Source organism: Penicillium hordei, assembly GCF_028827395.1.
Source record: "Penicillium hordei strain IBT 12815 chromosome Unknown utg000004l_segment0_segment0, whole genome shotgun sequence".
In the NCBI taxonomy this organism is placed as follows: domain Eukaryota; kingdom Fungi; phylum Ascomycota; class Eurotiomycetes; order Eurotiales; family Aspergillaceae; genus Penicillium; species Penicillium hordei.
The window spans coordinates 4,560,848-4,578,615 of record NW_026623145.1 but is presented as its reverse complement, the minus strand read 5'-3'; the positions used below and the strand labels follow the sequence as shown (position 1 = coordinate 4,578,615).

General features: G+C 49.0%; 5 protein-coding genes across 5 annotated transcripts; 2 read left to right on the top strand and 3 right to left on the bottom strand.

The window, feature by feature from the left end:
• Positions 1 to 166: 166 nt before the first annotated feature.
• Positions 167 to 993, top strand: med7 (mediator complex subunit MED7; the record flags this gene model as incomplete). The annotated part of the gene is made up of 2 exons (XM_056899958.1): positions 167 to 430; positions 484 to 993. The coding sequence occupies 2 exons, from the start codon at positions 167 to 169 to the stop codon at positions 991 to 993; spliced, it is 774 nt and encodes a 257-aa protein (XP_056752034.1).
• Positions 994 to 1,694: 701 nt separating this feature from the next.
• N7537_008903 (putative C6 transcription factor) lies at positions 1,695 to 4,490 on the bottom strand (the record flags this gene model as incomplete). The annotated part of the gene is made up of 4 exons (XM_056899957.1): positions 1,695 to 1,956; positions 2,007 to 2,737; positions 2,792 to 3,379; positions 4,350 to 4,490. The coding sequence occupies 4 exons, from the start codon at positions 4,488 to 4,490 to the stop codon at positions 1,695 to 1,697; spliced, it is 1,722 nt and encodes a 573-aa protein (XP_056752033.1).
• A 2,285-nt stretch (positions 4,491 to 6,775) lies between these two features.
• N7537_008902 (cytochrome P450) lies at positions 6,776 to 8,477 on the top strand (the record flags this gene model as incomplete). The annotated part of the gene is made up of 4 exons (XM_056899956.1): positions 6,776 to 6,872; positions 6,954 to 7,126; positions 7,181 to 7,433; positions 7,486 to 8,477. The coding sequence occupies 4 exons, from the start codon at positions 6,776 to 6,778 to the stop codon at positions 8,475 to 8,477; spliced, it is 1,515 nt and encodes a 504-aa protein (XP_056752032.1).
• Positions 8,478 to 8,744: 267 nt separating this feature from the next.
• Positions 8,745 to 12,282, bottom strand: N7537_008901 (putative importin beta-4 subunit; the record flags this gene model as incomplete). Its single annotated transcript, XM_056899955.1, has 3 exons — positions 8,745 to 9,657; positions 9,869 to 12,179; positions 12,237 to 12,282. 3 exons carry the CDS (start codon positions 12,280 to 12,282, stop codon positions 8,745 to 8,747), a joined length of 3,270 nt encoding a protein of 1,089 aa, XP_056752031.1.
• A 697-nt stretch (positions 12,283 to 12,979) lies between these two features.
• ncr1 (sphingolipid transporter NCR1) lies at positions 12,980 to 17,135 on the bottom strand. The gene is made up of 3 exons (XM_056899954.1): positions 16,742 to 17,135; positions 13,216 to 16,672; positions 12,980 to 13,158 (listed from the first exon to the last, which is right to left on the bottom strand). The coding sequence occupies exons 1-3, from the start codon at positions 17,006 to 17,008 to the stop codon at positions 13,055 to 13,057; spliced, it is 3,828 nt and encodes a 1,275-aa protein (XP_056752030.1). The 5' UTR covers positions 17,009 to 17,135; the 3' UTR covers positions 12,980 to 13,054.
• Between the last annotated feature and the right edge of the window lie 633 nt (positions 17,136 to 17,768).

Genomic DNA, 17,768 nt, shown 5'->3' with positions numbered 1-17,768 from the left:
AAATTGAAAAAGGTCAAGTTGACATTCGACACATTGCAGAAGCACAGACCACGTCACCGCCTCTCTCCGCTCTGTCTCGCGCAAACTAAGAGGAACTTCCACTCTGCTCACTTGGCTCACCTTTCTCTTCTTTCTCACGTCTATTAACTTCTCCTTGTTGATCGATATGGCCGATGAGAGCCAACAACGAGCCGTGAACACGGCATTTGCGCCCCCGCCGCCCTTATGGAAACACTTTACGCGCGAGAATATCGACAAGGTGGAGCAGATCAAGGCCGAAGCTTCCAAGAAGGAAGATGGACGGTCAAATAAGAACCACCAATGGTCAGCAGCCGAATTGCGCGCTCTGGAGCTCCCCTCAGAGCTCCGGTACCTGGTGCCGCCCGATATCCCTGAAGGACAATACAGTGTTTTTGGCGAATTGCAAACCGTTCGTCCACCTACACCTGAACTCTGCACCTGACAATACTGACTCTAAAATAGATGTCTACAACCTTGCCATCATTACAAGAACAGGGAATTGAACAACTCTACCCAGAACCCACCGTAGCCGGTACCGAACAGAACTCGCAGCCCTCGCCCCCTCTCAACCACGCATACTACCTTCTTAAGATCAGCAAGTCCTTGCTTCTTAATTTCCTAGAGTTTACCGGTATCTTGTCGGTTTCGCCGGAACAATTCGAATCCAAGGTCGAAGATCTGCGCAACTTGTTTATCAATGCGCACCACCTTCTCAACCTCTACCGTCCCCACCAAGCCCGCGAATCACTCATCATGATGATGGAAGAACAGCTCAATCACAGCCGAGAGGAAATGAGACAAATGGAAAAAGTCAAAATGGAGGTTGAGAGTGTACTAGAGCAGTTGCAAGCGGAGGGCAGTCGTGTGAGTGCGACTGGGTCAGAAGACGATACCGACCAGGCCAAGGCGCTGAAAGAAAAGGCCGATGAACACTCTCGGTTGATCTGGGATCTACTGGACAAAGAGAATTGAATCTAACAACGGGCTGGTTTCTCTGAATTTGAACAGTATTGCCTTCTCTGAGTCAGATGACTGAAACTTTCCTGCGCTATGTGTTCAACTGTGACACTGGTTTCATAGGTCAACCTCGTCCTTGAATAGCCCAACGTGGCAGAATCTCAAACCGAGGATTCATCAACATCCAACATCCAACATCCAACAATATGTCCCTCGGGTGCTCTATCCCAGGCGTCTCATGGGCACGGAATCTCTCGCTAGGCTGATAAATATGACGCCCTGAGGTGTCGATTGAATCATCGCGCATTTTGCATCGGCCCGAGGCGGATATTGGACCGCACCAATATCTGGAGGAGATTCTCCGATGTTCCAACGAGCTGCTGCCACCAACCGCACCTCGTTTCAGAACACTAAAATATCTGAGACAGGCTGGCTCGAAATCTCATTCCATACACTTGAGAAGCCGGCAACATGCCAGTGTTCCGGGAGTATCTGCTGGGAATTCTCGCTTACAACTGCTTACTGCATCATATATGAGATGCCATTCTATTAAATACTGCTCTGGTCATCTCTACCAAATGCAATTCAAGTGACCGTTCTTCTATCTATATTAATATTTTCGTCAATTACAAGTACCGTAGCCGATAAACTCCTCACGCTAAATTGCAGCCAATGATACCGACCCTCAAAATAATAGGAAGAAAACAATGTGCAAATCAATGAGAGGTGGCACGCTGCTCCGCCCAGGCCTTGTCAATAGCACACTCAGCCAATCGCTTCAATTCCACAATGAAGTCGGCGACCATTTTGAAGCGCGCGAGCTCATCTTCAGGCAGTTTGCGTGAGAAGATACGCTCAATCATAACCGTGGCGACTTTCAATCGGCCCAAATCTTCGCGCGAATGTGGGTCCAATGGGTTCTGAAGAATGTTGCAGAAGATAGTGAGCAGCGCGGACATGGGATAGAAGATGAGAGTCCTAGAACGGATTAGCTTACGTCCCAGATAGCCATGAAAAGGAACACCCACCAGAAAATCCCGTCGACTACCACATGTTCTGCCGCCTCGAGGTAACATAGACTTGACCGACTGGCCTCTACTGAAAGTGCCATACTTGAACTCACCCCGTCCATCATGCCACTTTGTCCTTGCATCCATGCCTTGCATCTTCCACTCGCTTGATGGATGATGGTCATACATAGGTGATAGTTTAGACGCAGCATAACAGTGTTCATGCCCATATTCGGATCGGAGGTCTCGGAAGAAAAGGACATGGTTGGACGCCATTTAGGAGGGACCGATAGCCGCCATTCTTCTAGCGCGTCATCGAGTTCTCGAATTGACTTGAGCAGCTCGGCATCTGATTTCTGGAGACAGCTGACTGAATATAGCTCTCGATGTGCTCGGGATTTGATCATACTCAAGCGCAAGTCGAATGGAAACACTGGACCGCACCATGGGGCGTCCTCGTCGTCCACATCCAAGAATGCTCGATCGAGATAGCCCGGCGGAAGCGTCAGCTCACAATTTTCGTCAGTGATAGTAGGTGGCTGACCCGTGCGCAGTGCAAGGTCCTTATCAATCGTGTAGCAAATCCAAAATAGATTCCGCAGTTGTGCATGCTTTTTCTGGCTGCGCGCATCCGTCGCGGTGACGTCACCGCGATAAAGATTGCCACCAAGCATGAAGATGAGTCGCGCAGCAATCGCTGCGTAGTAGTTTGTTGCCCGCATATTTCCCGAGGATAATTCGAAGATAGTCTGATCGATTCACCGGTAAGACATCGGAATTATGCACCAAAGCGGCTCACTTACCAATATGGTAATAGCCTGGGCTGCGTCCAGACTGGCAGACTCTTGTAATACTTGAGGCATAAAGAACTGCGCCTTGGTGGCAAGTAGATCATGATCGACTGGAGTGGTCATAGTAGTCGCGTTGACAATGGTTTTGACGTTAGGTAGGCGAGAAACAAAGGTAAGAAATGCAATGACACAAACTCTGGCACTAGCTTGGCCATATTTGAGGGTAGATGTCGACTGACTGTAAGCTTTGTTGAGGGTCTCCTCGAAAAGATCCTGATCTATAATCGGAAAGATGCGCTGCATCACCTTGGAACTCTTATATGCGTGGAAGTACACTTGCACTGTTCTCCAGTCGGGAAGTTCATAGGGATTGCAAGTGTTAGTGCTCATGTCCATCAAAACAGTGTTGAAGGTTTGTCCACGCTCCTTATCCCAAGGTGCTCGGGCTGGAGTAAGTCTGTCAATTGCACTATGCTGTCCTGTGCGAGCTTTGATCCATTCCTGTCCCTCGGGAAAGAGAAATGGCGTGCCTGTGAGTAAACTGATGGCACCCAACTCTTTGCCTGCAAAGTGAACTCGCACTGACGATGGGTCTGGACACTGAGTGTTGCATGGGGAGTTGGTGCCTGTCGTGTTGGCTTCGTAAGATTGAGGCGAGTCTTCAGGCACTTGTGCCAATTAGTCTCGGGGTGCTCCTAGGTTTGCATATTGAAGAGACACTATACCAGAGTTTTGATCGGCCAATAAGTTCTCTGCCAGAAGCTGCTCGATGCGACTAATTCGCTCCGATAGCCGTGAAACTTTGGGGCGTCTTTATCTTCAACGTCAGACACACGAAAGAACAAGCTCGACGTACAGGCTCACCCCTCATCGTTGACGTTTTTCCTTTTCCTCTGCACCACTCTGTCGAATGTGCAGGGAATATTATGGTGACTGCACCAATTACACTGCGGAAGCGCAGCATCACATTTGATCTGGGACCAGTTTAGCGAAAAGATCGAGAGTTGATCAAGAACAAATCTAACCTTTCTTTTGTAACAGGAGTCACATGCACGGGCAGTCCGTGACCGCGGCTGATCAGGCGATGCATTAGATGCAGGATACATTATATATCAAGCCTTTGCTATCTTTTCAGGGAGATTGGCCATTAAGCTCAAAAGAATGCCGATGCCTTGGCTCCGAAAGCCGCTGACAAAATGACCGCTGACTCAGCCAAATATATGCCTCAGGCGTAGAGTGAAGTCATGATTTGAGATTTGACTTTATAAGTCGAAGATATTTTACATCAATTAGTTAAAATTCATATAACCTACGAACTAACAAAAGAGCCATTGAATAATAGATGTATTGGTGCGCTCAGGGTATCGCATGTACCCAACCATCAAAAACGGGAATGAAATTAGACGCAGAGTATCCCTGATCTCCTTGGACCCTGATCCACATATATTCCCCGTATATTTGTCTGGTGACCTCTCCACATGCGATCAGACCATCCGCCACCGGAATTCCCAGAAAAGCATATCGAGGGAGATTGAGATGAATGGCCGCCAGCTCACATCACAGTGCATACGCAGAAATCGCACTCTTCATCGCCACAGTCACAGCCAAAGCATGGCTTGGAGACTGATTTGATGGGCTTTTTAATGGAGCTACCGGAGCTGCTAGAAGGAAGGATGCAGTCGAAAGGAGTTGAAATAGAGGTGACAGCCATGATGGAGGCTAGAAGGCTTGAATCTATTGAGATTGTCAGTTAGATATCCGAGAGAAAAGAAAAATCCATGGATTTTTACAAAACACAAACCAAAAAAAAAAAAAACACACACACAGAGAAAGAACAGCGTACCGTCAAGCAAAGATAAAACACAATATAGGGCTGAAAGCAGTGAGGGTTGGGGGAAATGAAGAGGAAGTTGAGAAAATCAGGTCCCAGCAGGCAGCCATATAAAATAACTAATATAACATAACTACGGAGAAACATATCATAAAAATATACCCTAAGTTATATTAAATGTTCCCAACTTCCCAACATATCTCGAAATGCAAACCTAAGAATTAAATCATTGGAGCCGTACAATTTTAATTTAGATTGATCCTCTCCCGTAAGAGAGCTCTGACGTTGGCGTATACTCTTGTCTTGCTTTAGCCTTGGTTGGGGTTGTACTCTTGATGTACTACTTAGTTACCTATTTACTCATGTTGAAGACCCCCAAATAACATTTGAATGAGCCGTATAAGAGAACTAGAAGTTCAATAACCCAAGATCGAGCCCTGGGAAGAAAAAATAATTGAAGACTTGATACAAGTAAAGTCTTTGCAGATGAGATCGAACGCTAAAATACTGGTAATCTATAAACAGTAAAGTAACCTACATATTTCCGAACCCGTATCTAGATCTGAATAGTCCTCGCAAGAGATGGTGGCATAGGACAGTAAGCATAATGGCATCATCTGTATAGGCCAATCCGAGCCATCTTTATTCCATATATCAGCCAAAGAAAACTTGTGAAGACATAGACAGGTCGTTACTAGACCTAACCTTGTGATATTTATTAGATAATCTTGTTTCGTTTCGCTTCTCATGTTTGAGGAGGTAAGCCACTTTACGATGCTGACGCTGAACGAGATATGCGGCTCTGACTGGCTTTGCGTAGATGCTCCTCATTATGAATGCACCGGTAGGGTGTCCGAGAGTTCATTGTGAACGTGACGGTGGTACTCTGAAATTTTCACTCAAAGACAAAAAGCAGAAGTCAAGAGACCACTCTATGCAGTCAGGCTCAGTCAAATCACTCAAAGCCTCGAAGGGGAGAAATAATGAAAAGAACGCCTGCACTGAAAGGTATGTACGGGGCTGTCCAAATCCATGTACACCAGCAATCGTAAGAAATACGGTGTAAAGAAGTAGAAATACCTAGAGGTATTTCACCATTCTATCATACTTAGGTAGCCCTGGAAGATCTGCCTCGGGAGGTTTTATAGATGGAATGGGAAAGGAAACCTACCCTGGTCAAATTGAAGACATGATCGTCCACTCCAAGTGCCTTCACGATATAGATTCGTGTATAGAGCCTGAGAGGAACCAGAATAAAAGAGGTTAATGTCATCGTCCACATCACCGAAATGGCTCGAACGCCTTTGCCAGCTAACATCGTCCAAATTCAGAATGTCGGTAAAATTAGGATTATAGAACAATGGAGACCGGAGCTTGCTAGAGTGAGAGATCGAAAAATTAGACGACTTTATTAGGGTACAAATACATCCTCTTCCTTGACTCAATGTCTCAATAAATCAGAAAAGAGAACGTAAAAGAAGACAGCCAGGAAACTACTCCGTACAAACCAGGCCTAAACCCTTTAAACGCGATACAAGGGTGATAGTAGACTTCATTCTCGCCCTTTGATAGTTGTAATTTGCATACTACTTAATTATGTGATAGCCTATATAGTTATATTAAGGGTCGGGACGGTAACATTTTAGCTTAGCAACGGCTAGTAGCGCTTAGGGAGTTCACAAAGCCAATGAGATTCTTCCAATTTGATATCCCTTACACCGTATCTCGTACTTTTGGTGCTTTTGGCTATTGCGGTGTGTTGAAGTGTCTTTCCGGTAGGTCATTCGACAACTGTCACCGGATCATGGCCCGTTTGGGTAAGTAAATTCTGTGCTTTCCAAGTTAATTGGAGCTAATTTTTCCATCTGATTGGCATTAACGGGGCCTACTTTGGAGCATGATTGAATTTAGGCCTATTGGAGCATGCACGGTCATCCTATCCATAGGATCGGCATTGTGAGGGGTATATTCTCATACTCGCCCATGCATGGGCGTATAAATTATTGCATACGATACATCGACGGTTGAGGGATGTATCCAACTCCCCCGAAACAGTCCCCTTCCAAAAGAGTCCCCCCAACACAGTCCCCCCAAAACAGTCAAATATCATCACACATATCAATATCTTTACAATGTTAAGTGATGGGAATAAAGATGCCGCCACCATGCTTGGCTATGCCTTTCTCCTAGCACTCACGATCTGGTATTTAACGACGTATCTTCTGTCCCCGCTACGCAGTTATCCCGGTCCCTTTCTCGCAGGTGAGTCGACCAGTATCCTTCTAAAGACCAATTTGGCAGCAGAGGGAGCTAGTTCTATATTGACCTTTTATATTTTGGTAGGCTGGACGAATCTATGGCGCATGCTACATGTTCGCCAGGGAAAGTATCATGTGGTCATCCACGAGCTGCACAAGAAGTACGGCCCAGTGGTGCGCATCGGGCCCAACGTGCTCGACCTGGATATCCCCGAGTTGATCAAGACAGTTTACAATATCAAATCGGAGTATTTGAAGGTGGGTATCTCTCTTGCCGCGGGTGATTACGAGTATTAATCATAGCCTATGAAGACCGAGTTTTATCATGGCAGCAGTGCTAAAAACAACGGCAAAATCATCTACAATCTCTTCAGCGAGTGTAACCCTAAATTACATGCACAGCAGAAGCGACCCGTCTCGAAACATTACTCCCTGGCCGGGGTGCTTACGCTGGAGCCCCATATCGATGACATGATTTCCTACTTTTGTCAACGCCTGGAGGAGAAATTCATCGATGGATCCAACCCAACTAAGACATGCGACCTAGGCGAATGGATTGCGTATTGTAAGTTCAACCCCTGTAAATCCATCCTTCTTAGGACTTATAAATCGTCCAGATACCTGGGACGTGGTTGGCAATGCCACATTTAGCCAGCCCATTGGATACCTGGAACACGGGTATGACTTTGACAATACCCTGCACATCGCGAATGTGGCCATGGACTACTTCTCCCTCGTGGGACAGGTGCCAATTCTGGATTATTTGTTGGACAAAAACCCCGTCTACAGAATCGGCCCGCCATCCTTCGGGACCGTCGCCAACATATCAATCCAGCACCTCATGGACCGACTTCAGAACAAGGACACCCACTACCATGACCCCAGCAAGCCTGACTTCCTAGACAAATTCATCGAGGCCAAGGAGAAATCCCCAGACGCAGTGGGTGACTCCCAAATTATCTCGTATCTGATGATCAACCTGATTGCGGGAGCCGACACAACCGGCATCACCATTAACGCGGCATTGTACTTCTCCTTGAAACATCCTCACGTTTGGGAACGTCTCAGAGCCGAGATTCCCGCCTATGACCATACCACTGGAAACACGGTGGTATCGTACAAATCCGCCAGGCAGTTCCCATACCTAGATGCCGTGGTACGGGAAGCCATGAGATGTCATCCCGGTGTCGCCATGCTCATGGAGCGATACGTCCCAGAGGGTGGGCTTGCCCTCCCCGATGGAAGTCTCGTTCCTGCAGGGTCTATAGTTGGCATGAACCCCTACATTTTGGGACGCAATACGTCTGTCTGGGGCGAAGATGCCGAAGAATTCCGTCCGGAGAGATGGCTTCGCGATGAGAAACGGGAGACAGAAGATGCGTTCCAGGAACGTTTGCTGTCAATGAATAAGGCTGACCTCGCTTTTGGCGGTGGAAGCCGTATTTGTATCGGGAAGCATCTTGGTCTGCTGGAGGTGTATAAGGTGATTGCAACTCTTGTGTCACGGTATGATATCCAGCTGGCCCATCCAGAGAAGGATTGGATGACGCACAATAGCTTTTTTGTGCGACAGACGGGTATTGAGGTGAACCTTACTCGCCGGAGCTGAGATACTGCAATGTACGAGATGACGAGGCTACAGAGGTACAGATACATATATGTACGTAGTCTAGACACTTCTACACAGAGACTCGAGGTTGAAGATCAAAGCATGTAGTCATTGACAGTATATACAGCAGCAACTTTTGAGGGGTTTCATCAATCATCGCCGCAGTGACTGGGGTATCGTCTAGTCATCTCGGGCTTCCAAGCCATCCGTCTATCCATTATATAAATCCTTTTTTTCGTTCATCAATCCATAACAGAAGCAGCCTGCTTAGAGCTGCTCCACCCAGGGAGCGGCGCCGGGCTGCATCTGGTTCAGCCACTTGACAAGCTCAATGAGCTCGATCCGACGCTCATCCTCCAACTGATCCTCATCGGCGAGAACCGACTGGAAGATGGGAAGGAGGCTAGGGGTGAGTTCGCGGATGGTGACATCCTCCCACTTGTACATCTGGCAGATCATGCGGTACAGAGGCTCGTTCTCCTCGTAATCGTTCTTCAGGGGAAGGATGTTGACCAGAGCAGGAAGAACATCCTTGGTAGGGACACTGTCGCGGTAACGCAAGATCATGCGGCTGACACAGCCGGTGGCGTTATCCTGGAGACGCGAGACATCCATCTGAAGGCAAGCCTCAAGACGGGCAAGGATGGTGGGGATCTCCTTGATGATCTCGGCTTCAGCGTTGGAGTGCTGGATCAAGCGGCCAACGGCGTAGGCAGCGTTGGACTTGGTCTGAGAGTCCTCATCGGCGAGGCGGTGAAGGAGCAGCTTCAAGAAGACAGAGGTGAAGGGGGTCACGGCGGCACCCATACCGTTGATGCACTCAGCGAGGACACCGACAGCAGTGGCTCGCTCAAGAGACTCAGTGCTACCAGCGTAGCGAAGAATGGTCTTCTCGAACACCTTCCAGAGCTCAGCGAAGCTCTGACCCATGGCAGCAGCCATGCCGGAGACAACGTCCAGGGCGGTGTCGACAACGATCCAGTCAAACTCAGAAGATTCCTCACCAGCCTCGAGGGTCTCCTCCTCAGGGCCGAACTCCACCTGGCAGATGTGCTGCTTGGTGATGATATCAGTGACCATCTGGATCACATTGTGAAGCATGGTCTCGTTGGCAATGAGGGCGGGACCGCAGAAGCGCAGGTTCTCGGCCATGTTGCGGTTGATATCGGCGACAGTAGATCTATCAAGTATCGGTCAGCAATCAGGTCATTGAATCGACAGTGATAAATAATGAGGCGATGGTGGAAGTAGATCTCAGAGTGTAGACTTCGCCGTTTACATCAAGTACGCCTTTGGCGCATCAAAGTGAGCTGGGTTAAGCGGAAAACATCATCATAGAAATGGTTGGGCAAGGGCAGGAAAAACGGAAAAAAGGGTTACGTGAAACATACCGGTCATCTTCTTCAGTCCACATCTTGACAGTAGCCGTCATAAGGATCTCACCGAACTTCTGGACCTCTTTGGCAGGCTGAACCTGAAGGGGGAGACCAGGCTGCCATTTGGGCATCTGACCATTCTCCTCGGCGATAGCAAAGAGCATCGCGTAAGAGCGGTGCAGAGTGCTGATGGTGCTCTTGCGAACACCCTCGTAAGGGTGCTCACACAAGGGCATCACATGCTCAATGGTCTTCTCGAAATAGGGCAGGAATGAGCTGCGGGTGTGGGTGACAAGATCACCGATGACCTCAACAGCAATCTCCTTCTCGAGAGAAAGAGGAGTGGTGGCGGTAATGTCATCCCAGTCGTCCTCGTCCTCGAGGTCCACATCCTCGATATCACCATCATCTTCGTCGTCAGCACTTGCGACCTTGACCTTGCGGCCGTTGAAGGTAACCTCCTGGCCAACAAGGTCCTTGGCAGCACTGCCGAGGTCGACATCAAGGTCGCTCTCGTCCTGCTCGATGCAATCGTACAGACCCTTCACGACACCGTCAAGGAAGGGAGCGAAGTGCTCGCCGTAGACCTTGGCCATGGCACCCCAGAAGATATAGGTGCTCTCCTTGAGGCGGGAGTGACCGAGGTGCAAAGCTTCCTCAGTAGCACGCATGAGGGGCTCAACGTACGGCTGGTAACGCTCGGGGCCAGCGGCAGCGGCCATCTCACCCATGGAGTCGGTGACACTGGCACGAAGGTCAAGTTCATCCTCACTGTCCTTGACGGCAGCGAACTCTTGGAGGAGATGCATCGACTCATCGAAGAATGAGAGGAAGGAGTCTCCGGCAGAGGAGGCGAGGGAGCCAAGGGCACCGGCAGCAAGGGCCTTGATCTTGAAATCGGGGTGCTTGAAGAGGTTGTGCAGGATAGGAACAAGCTCAGCCTGGTAGGGAGAAACATCCTTCTCATCCAGACCATCAACGACAGCATCTATGGCACTAATGCCGGCCTTGATGATATCAAGTGTAGGGCCTTCCTCCTCACCCTTGTACTCCTGCATGGCGCTGGCCAAGTTCTGGAACAGCAACGGCATAAGGCGCGCGTGCTCGGAGCTGAGGTCTTCAACAAGGTCCTCTGCGAGACGAGCTACAGCGTGCAACGAAGCCTGGCGCACCTTGGGCTCCTGATCAGCAAGGAGTTGGAGGACCATAGGGAAGATCTCCTTCATCTGAGTGCTGATAAAGTCGGGGGCACCCTCGACACACATGCCAAGGGCCATGATACCAGCGCGGCGGTAGTCTGGGTCGGGGTTGTTGAAGTACTGGCCCAGCGCGTTGAGCAAGGGGACAACAACCTGGCTAGGAGGCAGGCTCTGGGAGAGCATGTCCAAGAGGCCGAGAGCAGAACGGGCAGGAGTGATATCATCATCGCCAGGAGCGGCATCACCCAGCTCGGTCACGATCTGGAGAGCGGTGCGGGTGAGCTCCTCGCCAATGCGCATACCCTGAACCTTGAGCTTGCGGTACTGGATGGTCTGCATGAGGAAGCTGATGGCCTGGGTACGGACATCCTCATCCACCTCGGTGTTGGCAGAGATCTGGTTCATCAAGACGACCAGGTCCTTGAGGTGGACAGTCAGCAAAGCAGGATCACAACCAAGCAGAGTCTGGAAGACTTCGAAAGACTGCATGATGTGGTCCTCCTCTTGTTTCTCAATGGAGTCCTTGAGGACGGCGACCATGGCAGGAACCATCTCCTGGAAAGCCTTGACGGGAGCCTCATCCTCCTCTGAGTCAAGGTGCATAGCGAGCTTGCTCAAAGACATGAGAGTGTTGATGCGAACTTCAGCACTCTCAGGGTCCCGGATCGTCTTGTTGAAGAGGTTGAAAAGGTCCTGGAACTTCTCCTCAAAGCCCTCACCAAGAGTGTCCAATATGGTGAAGAGAATATAGATAGCCACAGCACGCTCAGCGGCATTGCCGTTGTTACCAGCCTGCAACAGCAGGTTGGGCAGATCAGCCCACTCGCCGTCGTTCAAATCGATCTTCGCAATGGCGGAGATGATCTGAGCGATGGAGTGCTGGACGAGAGATGAACTCTCGCCCATGGTGGAGCGAAGCAGCTGCTCGCGGATCTGGGGCTTCTGGTCGGCAGGAACCTTCAACCAGTGCTTGGAAACGAGCGAACGGGACTCCACGGAAGAGAGCTGGCGCAGATTTTGGTCCTCATGGCTAGTGCAAATCTGGATGAGGAAGACAAGGGATTCGGGCTTGTTATAGAACTCCTTTTGCAAGACTCCGGTGGCCTCCTTAAGGTTTCCCTGGGAGGCTACATGAAGGGGTCAGCGAGACGAACATGGGCTTCGACGTTGCAAGACGAACTCACGATCCAGGATAATCTGCAATTGCTGCAGGAATCGCTGTTGATCCATGATGGAAGGGGGGATGGGAAAGATTTTCGAGTGATTCTTTTTTCTTTCTTTCCACGGTTTCAATTGCCCCAGGTCTCTATCAGAGACTCAGGCCACAGGAACAAAGATTGAGCGGTCTGTCCAAGACAAACAACTCAAAGGGGGTATCACAAAGCAATATTGACAGGAAGAAAAAAAAAGGAAAGAGAGAGGAAGATGAAGAGAAAAAAAGGAGAGTGGTGGGGGGGAGAACGAAGAAAAGAGAAGAACAGAAAAAAAAATTTAGGGGAGTGGGCTGGTGCCTAATTAGGTTTAGCGCGGGAACAGTTGTCAACACGCGGGAATTTGGGCAGAGATTTCTTTCAACTTCATCTACATTGGGTTATATTGGGTTATATTAGGGTCATATTTAGTAGGATTGTATTATATTATATATTAAGAAGTACTATCATATTATGGTGATCGTTCACACAGCTGGTACTTATTATAGAGAGCGCAATTGGGACACGATCATTAGTATACCAGCTATACCTAAGTCACTGGGACCTCCAGGCCACAGAAGAGTGTAGAAACTTCCCACATTGAAAATAGAAAAATTGGAAGAATTAACTGGGGAAAAAATCCCTTCGCTTCCAAACTCCTCTTCCGTCCATCTGGTTCGATAGTAGCAAACTGTGCTTCAGCAAAAAGAACACCGGTTGACAAGTGCTTTGTTAATGTACTAGCAGCCGTGCATCCGGTGGTTTCCAGAAGACCCACACACCAATGAAGTCCCAAATAACCGATCCATCACTTAATATTCATCAGTGTCATAATCATCATGGACTAGCGAGGAGCGGTAGCCACGTGAAGCGAGGTTGGCCTCTAGGCCACCGTCAGACGCAGGGTCAAAGTAACCTAAATCGGTCAGTAAAGTTCACGTTATTCAATGGTGATAGGTCAATTTGTACATACCACCGCCGCCAAAGTAGCTAAGAGCGACCGGTAAGAAGATAAGAGCATGTGTAGCAGCAAAAATCACCAGGGCTAGCCACACACGGAAGTAGTAGATCTCAAAGATCTTGCTCCGAGTAAACGCCAGGACGGAAACTCCTAAAATCTTGGTGACGGTGATACCACTGAAGACACTCCCACCGACATTGACCAAGGCCGCCCATGCTCGAGCATCCTTACCACGGAATTCGACAGGAACCTTCTCCATAATGGGGCGAGCGGGGAACATGAATGCTCGGGCAATGTGAGCACAGAACTCAACGCCAATGCCCACACAAATGATCAGGTTGACAAGAGACACAGCGTTCAAGGAGACACCAGCGATCGCCATGGTGCCAATGATATCGACCACTATCATAACCACTGTGGTTGTAACGACAGCGCCCGTGGCTATAGACCCCAGTATCACAGAGGTCAAGACGAAGATTATAGCCACAGCCGACCCTAGAAGGGTACCAGTAAGTCGCACAATGGAAACGTATTGATCAAAGAAGATATAGAACTTGGAATATGGGAAGATGTCGATATTATGCTCCTGCGAGATACCATCTGCAATCCGGCGAGCTGCAATATACGCCTCGATGAATTCGTCCTGGCTCCGAAGGGGCGTGTGACTAGTACGGAAATGGCTGGCATTGATTGTCGTATACTTCTCATCAATAACCAAAGCATTGCTGTAGGGTGCATTGCCACCAAGGGGGCATGAGGCATCGGTGGGAGCATCGATCCATTTTTTGGCATAATGAATAAATTCAGATCCTTCTGGCATTCCCGAGAGAGAGATGTTCCAGGCAGGAACGCGGTCCTCGAAACAAAGCTTGCCATTTTCTTTGCAGCAGTCTTGCTGGGGGTTTAACCAATAAAGGAAATCATCAATCCAGCTCGCGGCAGAACCTGCGAGATAAGAAACATCCGGACGCTTAGACTCTTGCTCGAGGATAAAGGGCAGTGAATATTCGTGGCAAGTGGTGAACCGTCCACATAGCTGCTGTTGGTGACTTCGCTCGGTTACATTCACATTCCGGGTCACGAAGTAGACCGGAGGCCCCGCGCCAAAGTATGAATCCAGGTCGTTGAAATATGAAATCAGATATGAGTCGCTCGGAAGCGCAATCCGTTGATCTAACCCAAGAGGAACCTCGGGGATAAAGGCTAGACCAGCAGTCAAAAGACCCAAGAAAAATATAACAACCCCAACTTTCACACGACGATCCAAGAGGAAAGGAGCGTAGACCCGACGAATAAAGGCCTGCAAGGTACTCTCCCCATCCTGTCCGTCGAAGTTTTCCTCGGGAAAGCCAAACGAGTTTGCTTTTCGGACAGTAAGACAAGGGATACAGTCCGCACGGAGACTCTGCACCCGTCTCTGGTTCAGAGCCAAGACGGAGATGAACATGGTAATTTGCAGAATGGCATTGATGAAGACAGCACCAGCAGCGTATGCGGCAAAATTCTTGACAGCAGGCATACCAACAAAGACACCCAGGGCAAAGGCCACTGTCTCCGTCAAAGCAGACAGGAAGATGCTAGGTCCAATTCGACTAACCGCTCGAGCAACTCGCTCGTCAATTTCTTCATCGGGATGGCTGATATTGACTCGCTCGAATTCATGGACGATCAAGAAAATGTTGTCTACTCCCACTGCCAGGACTAAGAACGGAATGACTTCAGCAATTATCAAGGTCACCTTGACGCCCGCTGCCGAGAACAGTCCGACCGATGCGGAAACAGACATCAAAACAATGATGATCCCAACGATACCCAGTGTAAATTTAGATTGGACAAGAGCATTGGACGGGTTGGTCAGCAGAGACCTCCAGGTAACTGTGACCGAACCCAGGGCCATTGAGGCGTAGAAGAACATGATCAGATAACTGATTACAACAATCTTCGCATCTGTGTTGGTAGACTTGTTCAGTTCCTGCTCCAAACTGACCTCGGAATTGAAAGACACGCGAAGGCCCCGCTCGGCAGCTTCTTCTTGAACTACCCCGAGAACGGCCTGGAAGGTGTTCTCCCAATCGATAGCGTTTGCTTCTTCTTCGGTTCCCTGCGCATAGTTATTTACCACCCAGGTCACAATGAGTGCCTGCGCATCCAGAACATTCCCTGTGTCTTCATATCCACCAAGAATCATTTCGGGCTTGAGGGGCTGCGAGAAATCGGGGAGACAGCTAGGGTCTCCGGGTGACTCTGTGCAGTGGCTAAGTCTGTCCTTCCATGTATCTGGGTCAAGGTTTGAGACAGAACCGCCGAAATACCCAGTGACCGATTGCACGACACAGGCTTCTCCGGTCGGTTTGAAACAAACGTCATCGAAGTTGAGAGCCTGGTCCAAAGAGATCACGCGTCGCACGCGAGACTCGACGTCAAACCACCAGGTGAGGGTTTCGTAGTCCAAGAGCGGACGTGAGTCGTTCCCTGGGCGGTTATTCACCAAAAATGCCTGCTCAGCTCGGTAGAATGGACCAAAGCTCTGATCAAAAAAATCCTTCTCCTGGGCGGCCGCAGATGACGGACTCACCCAGAGTCGCACCGGGTCCGTTTCAACAGTAAAGCTCAGCCACCCTAGGCTCATCAGCGCAACTCCGATGACGCTGGCGAATATTGTTATTCCTGGGAACCGCGCACAAGCACCACCAATTCGGTGGAACAAGGCTGACAGCATAGAGTTGAGCTTGTACACTCCCTGTGACCGTTCTATATATCCTCCACGGTGCATGATTTCCCCTTCATCTTCGTCGTCGCTGGGCGTGGGATCTTGCAGCAAGCGCACCCGCTCTGGTTTGCGGAACCGGCGCTCCTTGTATGTGACATAGCTTGCTAGAGCGATAACAAACAATAGAAAGATGGAATAAACGAGAATGACGGCAAAAGAGAGACACGGTAGTAGTCCTACGTGACACATCTTGTGGTGAGAGATGGCGGGCAACTCCGGACACACATCCGGGCAATCGACACAAGAGCACCGGAATGATTTGTCCTCGTCATTGCAGGCCTTTGGCTTTATTGACAAAGCCTTCATTCCTTGCGGGTCAGACCCATTGGGCTCTGTGTGGTAGTTAATCTGGAACGGGCTGCCCAGAAACTTTTTATCACCTAAGAATTTCATGAAATGGGTATCGTCTTTCGCACCACCACCAATGAAGTCGATGGCTTTTCCGCCCGAAGCACCGTTCTTTACATTCTTGCAGCTGTCAAAGAAGCCGCTTTGGTACTCCTTGGACCAAATATTGTCCAACTCGGTCACAAGTCTTTTGCCAGAGCTGTTTTCTTCTGTTTTGGTGACATTGACGAAAAGCGACTGGTCAGGAGAGCATGTAAAGGTACAGAATATGTTGAAGAAGTTGTCTCGGCAGGCTGGGCAGGATGCGATGATTCCCTCTGCTAGTTTGAGGTTACTTGAAAGTGCATCGATCTATGGTTCATCAGCATGATGGAATAATAAATACAGGCATGGAAACCTTGAGAGGTTCAGATTGCTTACCTGTTCATCTCGACAACAGACCGGGCCTTCACTCCACTTGCTGCCACACAGATTTACCAACTTCTGGCGTACTGCGTCTTCTGGTTGTTGCGCCAGGTCATTATCGGGACAAGGTAGTTCTCCCCCGAAAATAGACTGCTTTCCACAATGACCTCGGATAGCACAACGGCCTTTTTCGTGGATTTTGGTTTCGCCCTGTGCACCGACAAGCATGGGCGCAAAAGAGCCCAGCCCAACGATCGTAGCGATAGCCCTAGGTAACCGCATGTTGTGGAGAGGGTGAGTATGGTGAGAGAAAGGACCCTTTATACCAGTCTTCAATTAAGATGCCGAGGGCGACACTTTCAATACTGGAGATTGGCCATGCACTGGTCGGTCCGTGTGGGGAAGATTGCAGGCTGGGCTCAGGAGCTGGTGCAAGGAGGGAATGCGAATTCGAAGGATAATTTGACGATGGGATCCAATACAAAGATAAAATTAAGATCAATATTCCAAGCTTGATAGCGGCTATGATAGAAGAAGCGATAGAGTAAGAGAAAAAGCAAGAGAGCAAAGCAAGCTTTCAGAGTTGGGTGACGTGAAGGCGGAGACCCCCGGTACATTTTGGTGCCCCCCGCACGGTCACCACGGTCACGCAACCAACCCATGAAAGTACCCAGTTGGCGCTAACGTCAGGCACGATGATTTGGCTATATCGTGGCTCAAATCACATTGTAGAACTTACTTTCCTCTTCTTGGCATCTAGAACTAAACTCAGATTGCTCAAAATATATTTCCAAGTGATTTTCAATATATATATATTTTTATCATCGCTCAAAGAGACCCCAAGAAATGGATACAGGGAGATTTTGAGTCTACGTTGTAAGCCTAAGCCCCAAGACATGCCCCTTTTGTAATATTCATGATTTCATTCAAAAAAGGAATAATACAAACATAGAAATGACCGACTCCGAGCTGAACCGCATTCTATGAACAGGAACTCCGAGTCTCAAAACAGAAGAGACAGATATGACTGCATCTGCATCGC